A 16263-nucleotide genomic window follows, 5' to 3' on the forward strand; every position below is an offset into this window, starting at 1 on the left:
TCAACACTTTGAATTGTGTCCGGAAATGTACCATCCACCAATACTACCCACCAAAGCACTCACATCCTGCCCTTTAATGATTTCTCGGGGTGGCTTACGAAATGCTCAATCAAGCGATGTGGGAAGTATCTCCAGAATGGACTGGCAAATCAACCCTAGGTAGCAAAGTCTGGCTAGAGGAAGTGGAAATGATACAAAGGTTGACTGGGCAGTGCTTGATCAAAAAGCCACTTCCTGAACTCCCTTGCTTAGCTAGAACCCAATCTCCCACCTCTCTTTTTTGAGAAGTGGTTTGGGTAGTAGCCCTGAAGCTTCAGACACACTCTATGTGGATAGGGTGCTGATAACTCCTGTGTTTCTAATAGATGCTTAGGAGAGATAAGAGAAAACGGTATCCTGTCAGTCCTACAAAATCATCCAGCCATATTTGGTAGTAGTAATGTATGGAAGTGAGAGCTGGACCACAAAGAAGGCTGATCGCCGCAGAATTGATGCTTTTGAATTGTGGTCCTGAAGGAGAGTCCCATGAACTGCAAGAAGATCAAACCTATTCATTGTGAAGAAAATTAACCCTGAGTACTCACTGGAAGGTCAGATCCTGAAGCTGAGGCTCCAATACTCTGGCCACCTCATGAGAAGAGAAGACCCCCTGGAAAAGACCCTGATGCTGGGAAAGATTGAGGGCACAAGGAGAAGGGGACGACAGAGGACGAGATGGTTGGACAGTGTTCTCGAAGCTACCAGCGTGAGTTTGACCAAACTGTGTGAGGCAGTGGAAGACAGGAGTGCCTGGCGTGCTCTGGTCTATGGGGTCACGAAGAGTCGGACACGACTAAAGAACAACATCCTGAGTGCTAATAATATAACTGAGGTCCCTGCCAGGTAATTGTGGAGCTATCCTCCAGGAGTTCCATTCACTTTTGGTAGGAACACTGGGAGATGGCATTTGCCCATCATCTCCCCAGAACCTTCAGTGAGCTTTTGGGGCTCCTTTTACCCTCCCCTACCATTTCAACCCCATGCACAAAGCTGCTGGGTAAGTTTATATGCAGGATTTGAATAGATTTGAGTGGAGGGCCATCACTACAGTTATGTGGCTAAACCAGAAGACTGAGCCACTTCTTTTATGGCAACAGCAAGAACTTTCCTTGAGGGTTCTATGATAAACTCTAGTGGGGAAGCTGTTTCTTGCTCCCTTAAGTCTAAATATCCTGTTTCTTATCATTAAATGTGCCCTAGGAAACAATACTCCTTTAGCCTCTTTTGCAAAGATCTTGAGACCTGAAAAAAAAAACACATTAAGAAAAATGGAGAATAAAACCGTACCAACATCCATGGCGGTTTCCATAAAGCTTTTCTGCCTTGATGCAAATTCAGCCAACAACTTTTGTTGCCTCTCCCTGGCCTTCTGTCGCCTAGGTGAAAGAGAAGAAGGTGGGCAATTGTGAACAAATGCCAAGACAGCTCAATTCATAAGCTCTGTTTTTAGGTTGGCAGAGTACAAGAAGATCTTAAACGTTACATAAAGCCTGAAACTATCATTTTGCCCGATGTTATTGCATGTCAGTCTCCCAAGACCCCAAAGCTTTAATGACCAAATATACCAGAAGCCCTTGATCTATGCTTGCCCTCTACCTCTTCCTTCTCTTCTTAGTTGAACTCCAGACAAGTCTAAGACAGGAGCAGAACATGCTCCACCCACACTGCAGAGAGGGCTTTATTGACCACATTTTATTAATTGATTAAAATATATCCTCCATCCAAGCATTTCAGAGTGGGACACAGTAGTAATTAAAACAACTCCCAACTACAGATCAGGAATGGATGCACAATGAAACAGTAAAGAATCTTAAAAACAAGCAAAGGCCCATTACAAATGGCTAAATAACCCGGTTTTAGCCTGACACCAAAATAAAAAGAAGATTGGTGCCAGAGTGGAGGGCATACTGAAAGTAGGGCACCACTACAGAGGAGACCCTCTCCCACATAACAGCATGTTGTGTAACACATCAAGACAGTATGCTAAGGAGCCTTGGCCTTCCCTGGAAAATCTCAAGGCTTGGTCAAGACAGGGTGGGGAAAAGTGTGATTGCAGATGTGGCAGATTATTATTATTATTATTATAATCAATTAAATTTGTATACCGCCTTCTGTCCATAGATCTCGGCGGTTCACAACATAAAAATACAAGGTTTATTAAAAAAACAACAGTCACAACAGGATGAAATGTATGCAGAAAATGAATGTTGATATTATTAGGAACCTGACTCAGTTAAAACGCTGGGGCTTTGCACAACCAAAAACCATGCTTTTACGGTCTCAGAGAAGGATGTGAGCTTCCCTAAAAACTCTAGAGAAACAGCACAAAAGCCTACGGAAAACGTAATTACACAGCTAGTGGAATTGTTAACTTGACAGCACAAACCTCTTGTCAAGAACAAATCAGAATTCTTCTGCCCTAGATACAATGCTTTTTTGCCATTATCCTGTCACAATAACGGACTTATTAGCTGCCGATATACGCAAAGGACATGGCACCAAATATTTTTCATAGCTTTAACAAGCGCGTAAATCCTCTCATCCAAATTGTGGCTTTCGATGAGAGGAATATGCACAAGCAAGTTTTTATTCCCATTTTTAAAAAAATTATGTAACTTATGCAGTTAACCTTCTAGATCTTCAAGGATACCAAAGATTGAGCTTATGCAATTTAAAATCACCGTCACATCGTCAGCATCACTTATTATATGACAAGTGCAACTGAGTACCCAGTTAAGCACAATTTAGTCCCATTTAAGGAGGGTGTATCAAGAACATGAGGCAGCTTTCATAATACTGAACCCCACCGCCGCCCCCTGGGAATTCCTCTCAGCGCATGCTATGCCTTTGCTAAACAGGCTAACTGTAAATAGAGACCCTTAATAAGGAGGCCATAGCAAACTGACAAATTCAGTACAGCTCAGTGATTTTCTACCATGGCCCAGGGGGCTCCGCACCATGATTGAAAAAATATTGCAAAGCAGCACTGCTGAATTCTTCTTTAGCTCCATGCCTTGGTTTCTATGGCAACGACTTATGTGGGTGATGTCAAGTTTGTCTTTGCAGGACGAAGAAACCAGAAAATAGGTCATCATTGACTGCTCACAGCCTGCTCCGTCTTCATTATGGCAAACTGGACTCTGTATTCCTACCGACTTCCTTCCACACACTGAGGTCACACAAAACAGCTTAATTGCCTGCGGAGATTCATCTTCGTTTTGGATTTACACAAAAGCATATGTACGCAACTCCCCGCTCCCCTCCCCGTCCTCTCCTGTCAAGGCTTTTTGCAAGCATCATTTCCTCTATTTCCAGGAGTGAGCTATTGCCATACGTAGCTAAAACAGCTGCATGACCTATACAAACGTATGAAAAGGATCTGCAGAACTGAGGGAGCCCCAAGGTTTGTGCTAGTGCAAAAGGAGGGGGGGCAAACCCTAAATATCAACAGCAAAAAAAGTTGCAGTGCAATGAGTGCTCCTTGTTCCGGGTTCCAGCCACTCAGTTCCATATCCCCTCCTCCCCGAAACAGTCCTTCAGCATTCTGTAGCCACCAGGCACACTCAATCCTCATGAGGCCAATTTGGATTCTTAATTAATTGTCCACCCTTCACCTTAAGGTCGCAGGGTGAATTACAACAATTAAAACACAATATTTGGGGGGGATTAAGCAATTTGAAATCACGGAGATAAGGCGATTCCTTAAAAATATACATTTCACGGCAGGTCCCACGCTTTCCCAATATTTAAGAGTCTGCGGAGCGGAATGGCAGCACGAAACGGATCGTCTGGTTAAGAGATGACCGTTCCGGGCTATTTTGGACCTGTAGGGGAAGCGCTAGGGCTACGCGCACCCCTGAAAAAGCCCCACGGAAGATTGGGGTCTTGAGGAGGCCAGCCGAACGGGGAGTAACTCGCTGCAGCTTCCCTGCTACCTTGTCGCTGCATTAGCAACGAGTGGGTGGGTGGGTGGGGGGAGAGCAAGAAGCAGCTTGAGTCCGTTCAGCAGGGAGGGGGGAAACTAGAAAATGAATGCTAAGTGGTGATATTGAATGTTTATTATGAGAAAAGAGCATCAACAAAAATTATTTTTAAAAATATATATTTAAGAGTCACACAGTATGTTTGCAGCATGGAGTAGCTGCAGTACAGCTCTGTACAAATACAATCAATCAATCAATCAATCAATCAAACCACCATGAGCATTGTTTTCAGAAGCCCCATGGCAGACAGGAGTGAGGAGGGGAGGAGAGGAGTTTTCCACATAGCAGCATTGCCCCAAATGGTCACGGAGAATCAATGCTGGTTTGGGGAGGAACTGCCAGCATAGGTCCTTCCACATGCCAAATGACTTTTGATGTTCTCTCCTCCACAAAGAGGCACGGGTGGCGCTGTGGTCTAAACCACTAAGCCTAGGGCTTGCCGATCAGAAGGTCGGTGGTTCGAATCCCCATGACAGGGTAAGCTCCCGTTGCTCGGTCCCTGCTCCTGCCAACCCAGCAGTTTGAAAGCACCTCCCAAAAGTGCAAGTAGATAAATAGGTACCACTCCGGTGGGAAGGTAAACAGCGTTTACATGCGCTGCTCTGGTTTCGCCAGAAGCGGCTGTCATGCTGGCCATATGACCGGGAAAAACTGCCTGTGGACAAACGTCGGATCCCTCGGCCATTAAAGCAAGATGGGCGCTGCAACCCCAGAGTTGTTCGTGACTGGACTTAACTGTCAGGGGTCCTTCACCTTTACCTCCGCAAAGAAATACTGCAATGGCTCCCAAGCAACTTGGTGATTTGATGGTCAGGTGGAGTGAGAAGCAGCATGAAAGGTGTGGAGGGAGGGGCCTGGCCCCCATTTCACCACACACTGGGGGTGGGGATCCACAAAAAGAGTCAGGATGACACGCAGTCTTGCCTGCTCAGGTTACTCTATCAGGTAACTGCTAGCGCAAACACAGCAGTACAGCGATACCTCAGGTTAAGTACTTAATTTGTTCCGGAGGTCCGTTCTTAACCTGAAGCACTATTTCTGGGTTAGCAGAGTCTGTAACCTGAAGTGTATGTAACCCGAGGTACCACTGTATAGGTCGCAAAGTGACTCTTACGAAAGCTCATGTGTGGGTATCACACTAAGCACACACTGCCAATAAGGTTTAGAGGGGGGAAATGTGTTTTATAGCAATACAAATACAGTGGTACCTTGGTTTGCAAACAGTCTGGTTTGCATACGTTTTGGATTACAAACACGTCAAACCCGGAAGTGTGTGTCCTGGTTTGCAAACTTTTTTTGGATTACAACCCATATTTTTTTTTTGGATTACAAACAAATTTTTTTTGGAGGCCCCATTGCCGAAAGCGCGCCTTGGGTTACAACCTGTTTTGGTTTACAAACAGACCTCCGGAACGGATTATGGTTGTAAACCGGTACCCCGGTAGAATTAATGCATTCACGCACACGCCCTTAGAACTGCTGCCCTGTTAAGACAGTGGAGGGCAGATTATGACAACATTTCCCCTCTTGAGACATGGGTACAAGGGGAAAGGAAATGCAGAAAGCACCCATTTCCCTAGCTCTTCCTGCCAGTCAGTTTTCTTCCAGCATCAACAATAGTTGGCAATAGTCCGCTAGTCAAGTCTACTGCCAACCAGTGCCCTAAATTCATCAAGGTCTCAAATGAAGAACTAGAAGCCTGTTAACAAAGAATACTGTCAAACTCCCCCACCGCCGCCGCCACCAATTACCTTTCTTCTTTGTCCAAAATTTTCTTCTCTGCCGGACTAATCTTTTTTGGTGGTACAGGTGGAGTCACTTTTCTACATATTTCTTCAATGATACGTTTGTTCAATCTGCTTTGAAGTGCAGCTTTCAATAAAATCCTTTCCACCGCAGTCATTCCATCCCCATGTAAGTACTTAGGGTTTTCGCACTGAATTAACGTTTCCATGTCATCCAGCCAGGGTGGGTAATAAGAGTTCTGCTTTCCTGACAGTTTATGGTGAAGCTTCACTAGCAAAGACAATATGCTTTCCTTGATTTCCAAGATAGCTGTTGTCAGCTGGGGAGTTGCACCTGGAGCAGACCACTTCATTGAAGTCTTGGGTCGAACAGCCTGATTGGCTTCAGTAGTATTCCGATTGATGATTTCCTGAAACTTCTTTCTGCGCTCTGCAACCAGACTGAACACTTGTGCTGTTCCTGAATTCTTAACGGGGGGAAATTAAGAAAAGGGCATTAGATATAGTAATCAGTAAGTATGAAAACTACAAGCTAAACTAAAATTACGTTTAAAATAATTTCAATTAGTTACTTAGCTGTTTAAAACAAAAACTGCCACACCTTAAAAGTACATTCACATTTAAAATATACTTCGCAATCTCCCGAGGCTGGTGCACACATACAACTCCCAAATGCTTAACGAAGTAATGCAATTAAAAGCAGGCCGCAGGATCATCTGCCTCTCCAGCTTTCCCTTCTGAAGAAGACATCCTGCCCCCCGCTGATCTTACCCACAATTAAGTACAGTCGTACCTTGGTTTTCGAACAGCTTAGTTCTCGAACATTTTGGCTCCTGAATGCTGAAAACCAGAAGTGACTGTTCTGGTTTGTGAACTATTTTTGGAAGCCAAATGTCAGGTGGGGCTTCTGACTGGCTGCAGGAGCTTCCTGCAGCCAATCAGAAGCCGTGCTTTGGTTTCCAAACGTTTTGGCAGAGGCATGGACTAGGATTAAGCCACGATACTGAGTTTTGATACAACAAATCACAGTTAACACAAGCCAACGTAAAACCATAATTTCAGCTAGTGGTTTGTTGACCTCACACAAACCATAATTAGTTGGCTTGGGTGGGTTAAAGCTGAACAAGCTATGGTTTAGGGTTGTATCCAAACCCAAATATGATTAGCAGTTAAGTGTAACCAAGGTTCTCTCAGATTTCCAGTCTTGGTTAGCCTTAATCATAACCAAATGTAGTTGCAGATGTTAAGTTCAGTCACGGTTAAGGCCATACCTGCTATACCATGACAAATGTGATTATTTTACGGAGTTGCTGCTCTGTCCTTAAAAAATAACTGTGATGCTTGCCTTCCATTAAGCATTTTCCTTTTAGCACAGCCTTGCTGCTAATGAAATATGTAGTAGTGTATACTTGATTTACTATAAGAAAATGAGCCATGGCTCTGTTCTTCACCATCCCTCCACCCGAAAAGGTGGCAACCCCATTATGAATTGGCTATAAATCATTCAAACAAGTTAATCATGTGTTCACAAAGATGAATCAACTAACCATTTATCATTTCAAGTAATTTCTAACAAAATTGAGGGCCAGGCTTATTGAAAATGGGAAGCTAAAGAGCAGCAGCATTATTAAATGTTAGCAAGAACCGCAGCAGAAATTCACACACACTCAAAGCAGCCAGTATTTATTCCAACAGGCTAGCAATTCTCCCCCCCCCCTTTTAAAAAAAGGTTATCTCCAGCAGATGGCACAATTAATTTGGAACCAAAAAGGATTGCCAGGGTTTCTAGGCCAATGCACTTTTTTTTAACACAATCGTTAGAAATATGCAATGGCGGCTATTTCTTAATAACATTCTTGAAAAGACTGTGGAATTGCAGGGAAGTTAGGGTCAGCACAGCTAAAGCCATCTTGCCATTAGAACGCAAGATACACAGAATTCTACCTCTCTCTGAAGTCCTTTAGGCCGCCTGGTATTCTGGGAAGTTGGAGGGAAAAGGATGGTATTAAAACACCCTAAGAAATGTGATTATTACATACCAGGTCTTGAAGTATCAAATATGGGCAGCTATAAGTTCAGCAAAGCTTAATTCAACCACATAAAGGCAAAAGGCCTTGAGGTCAGCATTGACTTATGAGATCCTGAACCGTAATAATAAATCTGCAAGATCTCATCCTTACCTGAGAAGCTGCTGAGCCATCGGCGCTGGTACTTGCAGGTGGTTCTCTTTTCACCTCTGGGGCCATCTCTGGGACTCTGACGCGCACGTAATTAATGAAGTGGCGCATGTTAGACACCAAGTTATTCCCTGGGAACCAACTATCGTGGCAGCGCTCTTGTCCTCCCATGGAATCCTGGCACATCAGCCATTAAACAAACAAAAAGAAAGCAGGCCATCAGCACCAGATGTGGTCAGTGCAACCCATCCAATCCGCACATGGAGGAAAATTATTCCTGAATAACTGGGGCTGCCATCTTAGTATTTACAGAGCACTTTAAGTGCTGGGGGAAATACTAAGGTGACAGTACTATGCAATGTTATGCGCCATATACATTCTCCCAATATTATTATTTATTGAATTTCTATACCGCCCTATACCCGGGGGGTCTCAGGGTGGTTCACATAATAAAATCAAGATATAAAACCACAAAACACATAATAAAAATAAAAACAACAACCCAACAGCGCCCTCCACCACAAAAAACCACATTTTAAAAGGGCATAGGATGTAAATCAAATTAACCAATGGCCTGGTTAAAAAGGAACGCTTTTGCCTGGCGCCTAAAGGTGTATAATGAAGATGCCAGGCGAACTTCCCTGGGGAGAGCATTCCACAGACAGGGAGCAACTGCAGAGAAGGCCCCGTTCTCGTGTTGCCATGATAGCCTTGTGAAGTATTGCTATCCCTGTATGGCACCTGGTGAGCTGAGGCTGTTTAGCTTGCCTAAAGCCACCTGGTGGGCTCATGACTGAGTTGGGATTTTCAGGCTCTGAGCTCACTGTACTAGAGGTCTTTGAGTTACTCCTAGGGGCCAACCCCCACCCCCAATGAGCAGCCCACCATTAAAATAAGGCTCAAGGATGGAAAACTGAAGAAACCCCAACTAAAGAATCATGGCAAGAAAAATTGATGGACTATGCAGAACTGGCAAAACTGACACACAAGCTACGGGACAAGGATAACTGTGACTTTAAAGATGAATGGGAACCCTTGACAAAGTATTTGAAGACGCAACAAAGCGAACTGGACTCCTTGGCTGGTTTTGAATAAACATCCACAAACTTTTTATTGATCATAATCAGCTAAATAGTTTGAGGATCTATACATCTGTGTAACATGCAGAAAACAGCATTTTTAGAGAAATCAAAGACTGGAACTGAGGGAAGTCGGGTTTCTGGGGGGGGGGGAGGGGGAGGGATGAAAAATGGGGGGGGAATAAGGATGATATGTTTCTGGATAATAGGTTTTGTTTTAATTTTGAATAAAAAAAATGATTAAAAATAAATAAATAATAAGGCTCTGACATGATAGTGGATTGGATCCAAAATGTCCTTCCGCCAACAGAGGAAGGGTCTAAGGCAGTCTTCTCCAACCCCAAGTTCCCAGATGGGAGCGTAGCCCAAGGTTGGAGAAGGACGGTCTGGGGCCTTCTTTAATGAGCTCACTTTTCATGGAAGGAGTTCAAGGTGACAAACATACAACCCTGTGAGGTAGGTTAGGCTGAGAGTGAGTAGCTGCCCCATGCTCACCCCGTGAGCTTCATGGCTGAGTGGAGATTTGAACCCTGGTCTCCCAGGGCCAAAGGCAGCACTCTAAACACTACGCCATGTCAACAGAGGCTCTAACTGTAGGAAAGGGGCAACTTTCAGTAATGTCCACCTCCTCCTACAGTCCACAGTGCCACCTCCCATGCTGTTCTGGAGGGTCCCCTAGCCCACCCAAGTAATTTTCCAAGGGACACAGGAGGGAGGGAGGAATGAAAATTGTCTTACCCCCACCCCTCCATTCCAATAAAGGTTTGCTGTGAGCAGAGCAAATATATTGTCTATAAAATAAAAATGTAGTTCTAGATACAAGCACAACACCAAAAAAGGTACAGAAATGTCAGCACTTACTTCTTCATCAGCTTCCTGCTCGGATGAGTTCTCTAGTCCCAACTCAATCAAATATAAAACCATGCAAAGGACATGTTCCGACAGATTTTGATGATCCATTAAGATCTAAAGCAAAAGTAAATGTTAGTTTCCTTTTTCCCTTTCAAAATTTTTCCACTTCAGAATTTGGCGGGAGGGGAGGGGAAACAGAAAGAAATAATATATAGCTACATCAGTTCCACATGATTCAGTATTCAGTACAGGAAAACCTCTCAGAATGACAGCTGCTAACGATTTACCAAGAGAAAAATGGTGGTCACAATTCACAAACACACAGCACCACCTTCCCAAGCACAACTAGAAAATGTTTGTGTTGTGGAAATATGCAAGCTTTAATTTTAAGGAACAAATTAAAGAAGTACACAGAGAGGGAGGGAGAGGGAGGGAGAGAGAGAAATGAGCCCAAGATGAGGTTTCAAAAATTCTAGTCTGGCCACCTAGTTTAGCTTGAGCCTGTATAGCTGAGAAAATGTGCAGAATGTTTCAGGACAGGAGCAAAACAAGAGGGCTTTGAGGCACTATTTTCTCTTAACAATAATCTTAAAATGTATTCAGTTACGTTCCATTTCCCCTTGGAAAAACAAGTTTTAAAAATGGATCAGGGTATTACTTGGCTTAAATTTTTAATTTTATTTCACTGTTTCAAAATTGTACCCACAGCAAACATCCTCCACAAACCAAAATTATGTAAAGTCTGAAGTAGCTTTGTGTCCCTTGGTTCCCCCTCCCTACTCCAACAATTCAGTAGTACCTTGTAGAGCAGAGTGAATAACACAATGTGTAAAGTTTTGCAGTGCAACAGCCTCATGAGTCCTTTGTAGCTTGGGTGTAAATGTGTCCGTTTCTTGTAAGGAGGCCAGGGGTTTCCATGCACTTTCCCACTTTGTTTTAAGCTGTAAGAGAACCAGAAAATAACCTGCTCAAAGTTAATGCTACAGAGGATACAACTGAGAACTGTGATACTCAACGAATGCCCATTTGACTGCATGCCCTTTTCAGCATTTCTGGTGGTAAATGAAAAATTAAAAATGCTTGCACCGAACATTTTGAAAGCCAGGTGCCAGTTATAAAATAGGCTCAAATGCATTATGGGTTTTCGCCATAATCCAGGAACAGATTTGAGGGGGCTAGGGAGAGATGGGAAGCAGAAATCCTTGCACTAACAGGGTGCCTTCACTGGATCCAACCCTGGATGCAGGGCTCTGACTCTTCTAATACTAAAGCCAACAGCAAATCAGATAGAATGGTGAAAGCTGAGAATTTGTATTATGATCACAAAAAGAGTGAGGCAACCACCACCTTCATATCTCAACAGATGTACTAAGGATGTAAAAGGTAAAGGTAAAGGTACCCCTGACCATTAGGTCCAGTTGTGACCGACTCTGGGGTTGCGGCGCTCATCTCGCTTTATTGGCCAAGGGAGCCAGCGTACAGCTTCTGGGTCATGTGGCCATCATGACTAAGCCGCTTCTGGCGAACCAGAGCAGTGCACGGAAACGCCGTTTACCTTCCCACCAGAGCAGTACCTATTTATCTACTTGCGCTTTGACTTGCTTTCAAACGGCTAGGTGGGCAGGAGCTGGGACCAAACAATGGGAGCTCACCCCGTCGTGGGGATTCGAACCGCCGACCTTCTGAACAGCAAGTCCCAGGCTCTGTGGTTTAGACCACAGCACCATGTACTCGAAAGTGAATCTTGAGTTCAGTGTGTTTTCTCTCTTTTAAGTGTACTTAGGATTGTGGTCTTAGATTTCACCAGCACAACTGATACTCCCCATTCCTCCTTCCACATGGACTCTATATTCCTGTCCTTGTCAGTGTTAACCCAAGTACAGCAAGATAAGTATGCAACCATGGTAAATACTAATGGAAGGGGAGGAGAAATTCAAAAGGTTTGCAAGCCAGTTTCTAAGCCTAGGTTTACAGTTAACATTAATACTGGTGCTGATGTTCTGGTGCACCATGGTTGATACCAACAAAGAAAAGTGGCCTGCTTCCAATCTCTTAACTCTGATTAAGACAGTTAAGCATAACATCTGTACTGAGCTCAAGTCCAGATGTGCGGAAGGAGGGCGAAATCTTTTCAGGTAAAAGGATGTTCCCATTTTTGCCAGAGTGCGATTCAGCTCAAAGAATTTCATCTTAAACCTGTAACTCACAGCTGACAAAAGGAAAGCAGAAACAAGGAAGTGAAGAGACTTGAAAACAAAAATTTTACTTTGTTTTCTGACCACGTGATAAATCATCCTTTTAATAATATGGGTAGTAAACATAGTTGTACCACACAGATGGGAATGAAGAACAACTGCAAATCTCTAGATGGGTAACATTTCCAGTTAGTATATCTAGAACAGTTCTTCAAGATGCAAGTATTGGGTAGGAGGGGAGGAGATGGGAGGGAAGGAGAAATCCAAAAGGTTGACTTCCAATTTGTTTTTACTTGGCTTCAAGGAACATATTATTCAGTTCACTAAAAATTGAAAAGGTTATGTATTTCTTCAAAATGGCAGGTAATACATCATTTTGACATGCCACTTCACAAAACGAAGGTTTTTTTAAAAAAACTTAAAAGGTACACGTTTCACAGAATTGCACCAGTGAAAAGCACAAAATTATACTTGTAAGGACTTCAGCCGTATACCGACCCAAGCCAGCTGAATAATAATTTGTTTCAAGTGAGTGGGAACAATATGTAATTGGAATGATTTTGCCCTTGCTAACTATGGCAGCAGATTGAGTATCAATCTACTTTTAAGGGTGTACTCAGACAAGTCAGAGTATGGAACGTTTTTGTATTCACACAAACCACGAGCGGTAAGCAAGAAATAAAGTCAGTAGCAAATCTGGGCTAACTTCTGTCTTATTTCTCATGGCTTGTTTGAAGCGAACAAACAATTCACAATTAAGAATCACAATTAAGCCACAATTTAAAACAAACTGGCTTTGCATGACTTGCCAACGGGTTCACTGCCTAAGAATAAAAGGCACTGTATATTACTATTACATAATATAGTATTCATTTTAGAATACATTCAACTTACAATGCTGTATATCTGTCCATCGCAGATTGCACATCTCTACGGTAAACAGTTCGGAGAATTACCATGACTGGGTCAAATTCCTTATCCCAGACTTCAGCTATTGTTAAAGAGATAGAACATGTTTGACATTAAGTTCTGAAATTTATTCAAGATTTACTTTTTTAAAAAAAGATAACTACAAATTACTTCACACACAAAGAATCACTTACAAACATACCATAGCTTCACCTGATCATTTAAACATCAAAAAACACTAGACAATGAAATCCAATTAACAACCATTAAAACCCTGAGTTTATACTGGTGTGCTTGAAAAATACTGAATGATTAAGAACTAAAGTAGCTGACTGATTATTTTGTTTATTCATGTACAGTGGTACCTCAGGTTAAGTACTTAATTCATTCCGGAGGTCTGTTCTTAACCTGAAACTGTTCTTAACCTGAAGCACCACTTTAGCTAATGGGGCCTCCTGCTGTCGCCGCACGATATCCTGAAGCAAAGTTCTTAACCCGAGGTACTATTTCTGGGTTAGCGGAGTCTGTAACCTGAAGCGCATGTAACCTGAAGTGTATGTAACCCAAGGTACCACTGTACTTCAAATAACAACACGAAAAAGAAGAAGGACACATTAATGAGAAGGAATTCTTAGTTTTATCCAAAAGGCGGGCACTACGAAATCACCAAGTGGGACTGTACTTCTCCAGTTCCAAGAGGCAGGAAAACATTGTCACTCTACAAGAAGCTCTCCCTTACCTCTCCCTTGGAGTATCAGTTAAAATGCCCATTTGCTTTCTAATCAAGCATGAAAACAACCTAAAACTGAGTCAAACCACTCTCATACCACAAATGATAAGAAATACAGTGGTACCTCAGGTTACATATGCTTCAGGTTACATATGCTTCAGATTACAGACTCCGCTAACCCAGAAATAGTACCTCGGGTTAAGAACTTTGCTTCAGGATGAGAACAGAAATCATGCGGTGGCGGCATGGCGGCAGCAGGAGGCCCCATTAGCTAAAGCGGTGCTTCAGGTTAAGAACAGTTTCAGGTTAAGAACTGACCTCCGGAACGAATTAAGTACTTAAGCCGAGGTACAACTGTAATGTAATACACATAACGTATGCACACACAAGACTACTCAATGGACAGTCCACTCCTCAAATCCAATCTTAAGTATGGCCACACTTACGTTGGATCTTGGAGGTGTTCTAGTGCTCACTCTGAAACACCTTTCGGATAAGAAGAATGGTCCCATATCTGGTAGGCACAAGAGCACCATCAAATGGGATGCTCTAAAGCTGGCCCTGAGGTTTATGGTTTAAAACTTTGCTCTAGATACAACTGTTGGTTTGTCTAAAACAAGACAAACCATGAGCATGGGATCACACATAATGCTAAGCCAAACTGCATCTTAGCACTGGGTAGCATGGCAGCAGCAGGACCAGGGAAGGAGTAGCACATTCCCCTCAGTGCCCACATGTTTGTCTATGTTTAGATAAGGTTTGGCTTAACCTACGTGCATGCTCAACCACAATGCAGGTTTTCAGCAGCTAAGTGTTTCAGTTTTGTGCCAACATCCTCAAACACGTATCTTTATTATCATTACTCAACATACACAATTACAATGTAACCTGTTCGCCGATCAACTATTTTGGTTCTTGTACATATCATGATGGTGTTCAAAGTGTGAAAAACAACCACTTGTTTAAAGAGAGGAATTAGGGAAGGAAAAGCAAAAAAGTTGAAAGCATGTAACAACAATGAAATTCTGAAAAATTTTATTAATCCACCAAAATTCACATAATACGCAACTGAAGTCAACTATCTCTAAGCTGTTTACATCTTAGAGATGCCCTCCCATCAGATGTCAAGGAAATAAACAACTACCTGACTTTTAGAAGACATCTGAGAGCAGCCCTGTTTAGGGAAGTTTTTATTGCTTGATGTTTTATAGTGTTTTTAATATTCTGTTGGGAGCCGCCCAGAGTGGCTGGGGAGACCTGGCCAGATGGGTGGGGTATAAATAAATAAAACAACAACAACAATTAATTTCTAGAGTTGTAATTAATACCAGCTCATTAAGAACCCATACATATATTGCAGATTCCCACTAAAACACCCATAAAAACTGAACATACCTTTAGGTGTATACATTCCTTGCTGCATAGAGCCCCCAGGTTCAAACACAGGAGCCTTAAAATCAGCTACAGCTGACAGCATTGATTCAAAGCTTAAACTTCCAGGAATAATGCCACTTTTCGGATTTGGGTTTTCTGGAATGTGATCGTGTTAAGGTCAACAACAATTGCCCAATTTTTCAACAAAAAGGTGTTCGTTCCCATGAGCGTTGCATATATTAACTTTATTCGGGTTGTATCCAATGGTGGCCCTGAACTAGTAAGAAAACACTTCTGCTTCTGCAAGATGGGGCAGCATATTGTTTTTCAACTCTCCCTAGTCACTTTAGCACCCACTCTAGCTGAACTTGAGGGTTGGTTGATCCTCTGCAACAGTATACATATATGGGACACTGTGGAGGCCTGCCAGTGCGCATGCGTGGGGTGGTGGGGGTCAGCAGAAATTGCATGCCTTGCCTTGTGTGAGGAGAAGTGCTTTCCGTTACAAAAAGTCACCACTGCATTGTGGGATGTAAAACTGCAGTCAAGTACAGTCATACCTTGGGTTATAGACGCTTCGGACTGCATGATTTCGGGTTGCGCACCGCGCCGAACCCAGAAGTACTGGAATGGGTTACTTCCGGGTTTCGGCGCTTGCGCATGTGCAGAAGCACTAAATAGAGCTTTGCCCGTGCGCAGAAGAGCCAAATTGCGACCCGCGCAGGTTGTGAACGCTGCGAGTTGCGGACGTGCCTCCCGCACGGATCGCGTTCACAACCCGAGCGTCCACTGTACAACTTTCCTACAGTGGACATGTTAGGGAATGTTTTGCACCACTCAGGAGACGACTTCCTGAGCTGGGATAGACTTGAAGAGAGTTTGGTCTGTTGTACTAGCATGGAGTAGAACACGGCCTCCATGTTCTGATCAGTGTGTGTTCTCCATTTTGTATGTTGCTGTGTGTTTGGAGAAGTGACTGCTCAGTTGCAGTCACTTGGGACTAACTTCTTTATGGAATAGTTAAGAGTTGTTATGCGACCTAAGCCTGCCTTCAGGGATATGTCTGTGAACCTGAATGAATCTGTGAGTAAACTACTTTTATATTAACGTTAAATCAGATTCTATTGTTTATTCTTTTTAAGAGGGATTAGACGGGATTTTACCAGGAAGGAATCTTTAA

The 16263-nt window shown here is 43.1% G+C and overlaps 1 protein-coding gene across 1 annotated transcript in view; it reads right to left on the minus strand.

The window, feature by feature from the left end:
• Positions 1–16263, minus strand: part of UBR3 (ubiquitin protein ligase E3 component n-recognin 3) — an 89066-nt gene that overhangs the window by 40487 nt on the left and 32316 nt on the right. Inside the window, exons 18-24 of the mRNA XM_053359955.1 lie at positions 15105–15246; positions 12965–13061; positions 10675–10816; positions 9885–9989; positions 7948–8121; positions 5774–6234; positions 1327–1415 (exon numbers count right to left, since the gene is read on the minus strand). Coding sequence (XP_053215930.1) covers positions 1327–1415; positions 5774–6234; positions 7948–8121; positions 9885–9989; positions 10675–10816; positions 12965–13061; positions 15105–15246 — 1210 coding nt within the window. The remainder of the gene's footprint in view (positions 1–1326; positions 1416–5773; positions 6235–7947; positions 8122–9884; positions 9990–10674; positions 10817–12964; positions 13062–15104; positions 15247–16263) is intronic.

The sequence above is a fragment of the Podarcis raffonei genome, chromosome 1 (assembly GCF_027172205.1).
Source record: "Podarcis raffonei isolate rPodRaf1 chromosome 1, rPodRaf1.pri, whole genome shotgun sequence".
In the NCBI taxonomy this organism is placed as follows: Eukaryota; Metazoa; Chordata; class Lepidosauria; order Squamata; family Lacertidae; genus Podarcis; species Podarcis raffonei.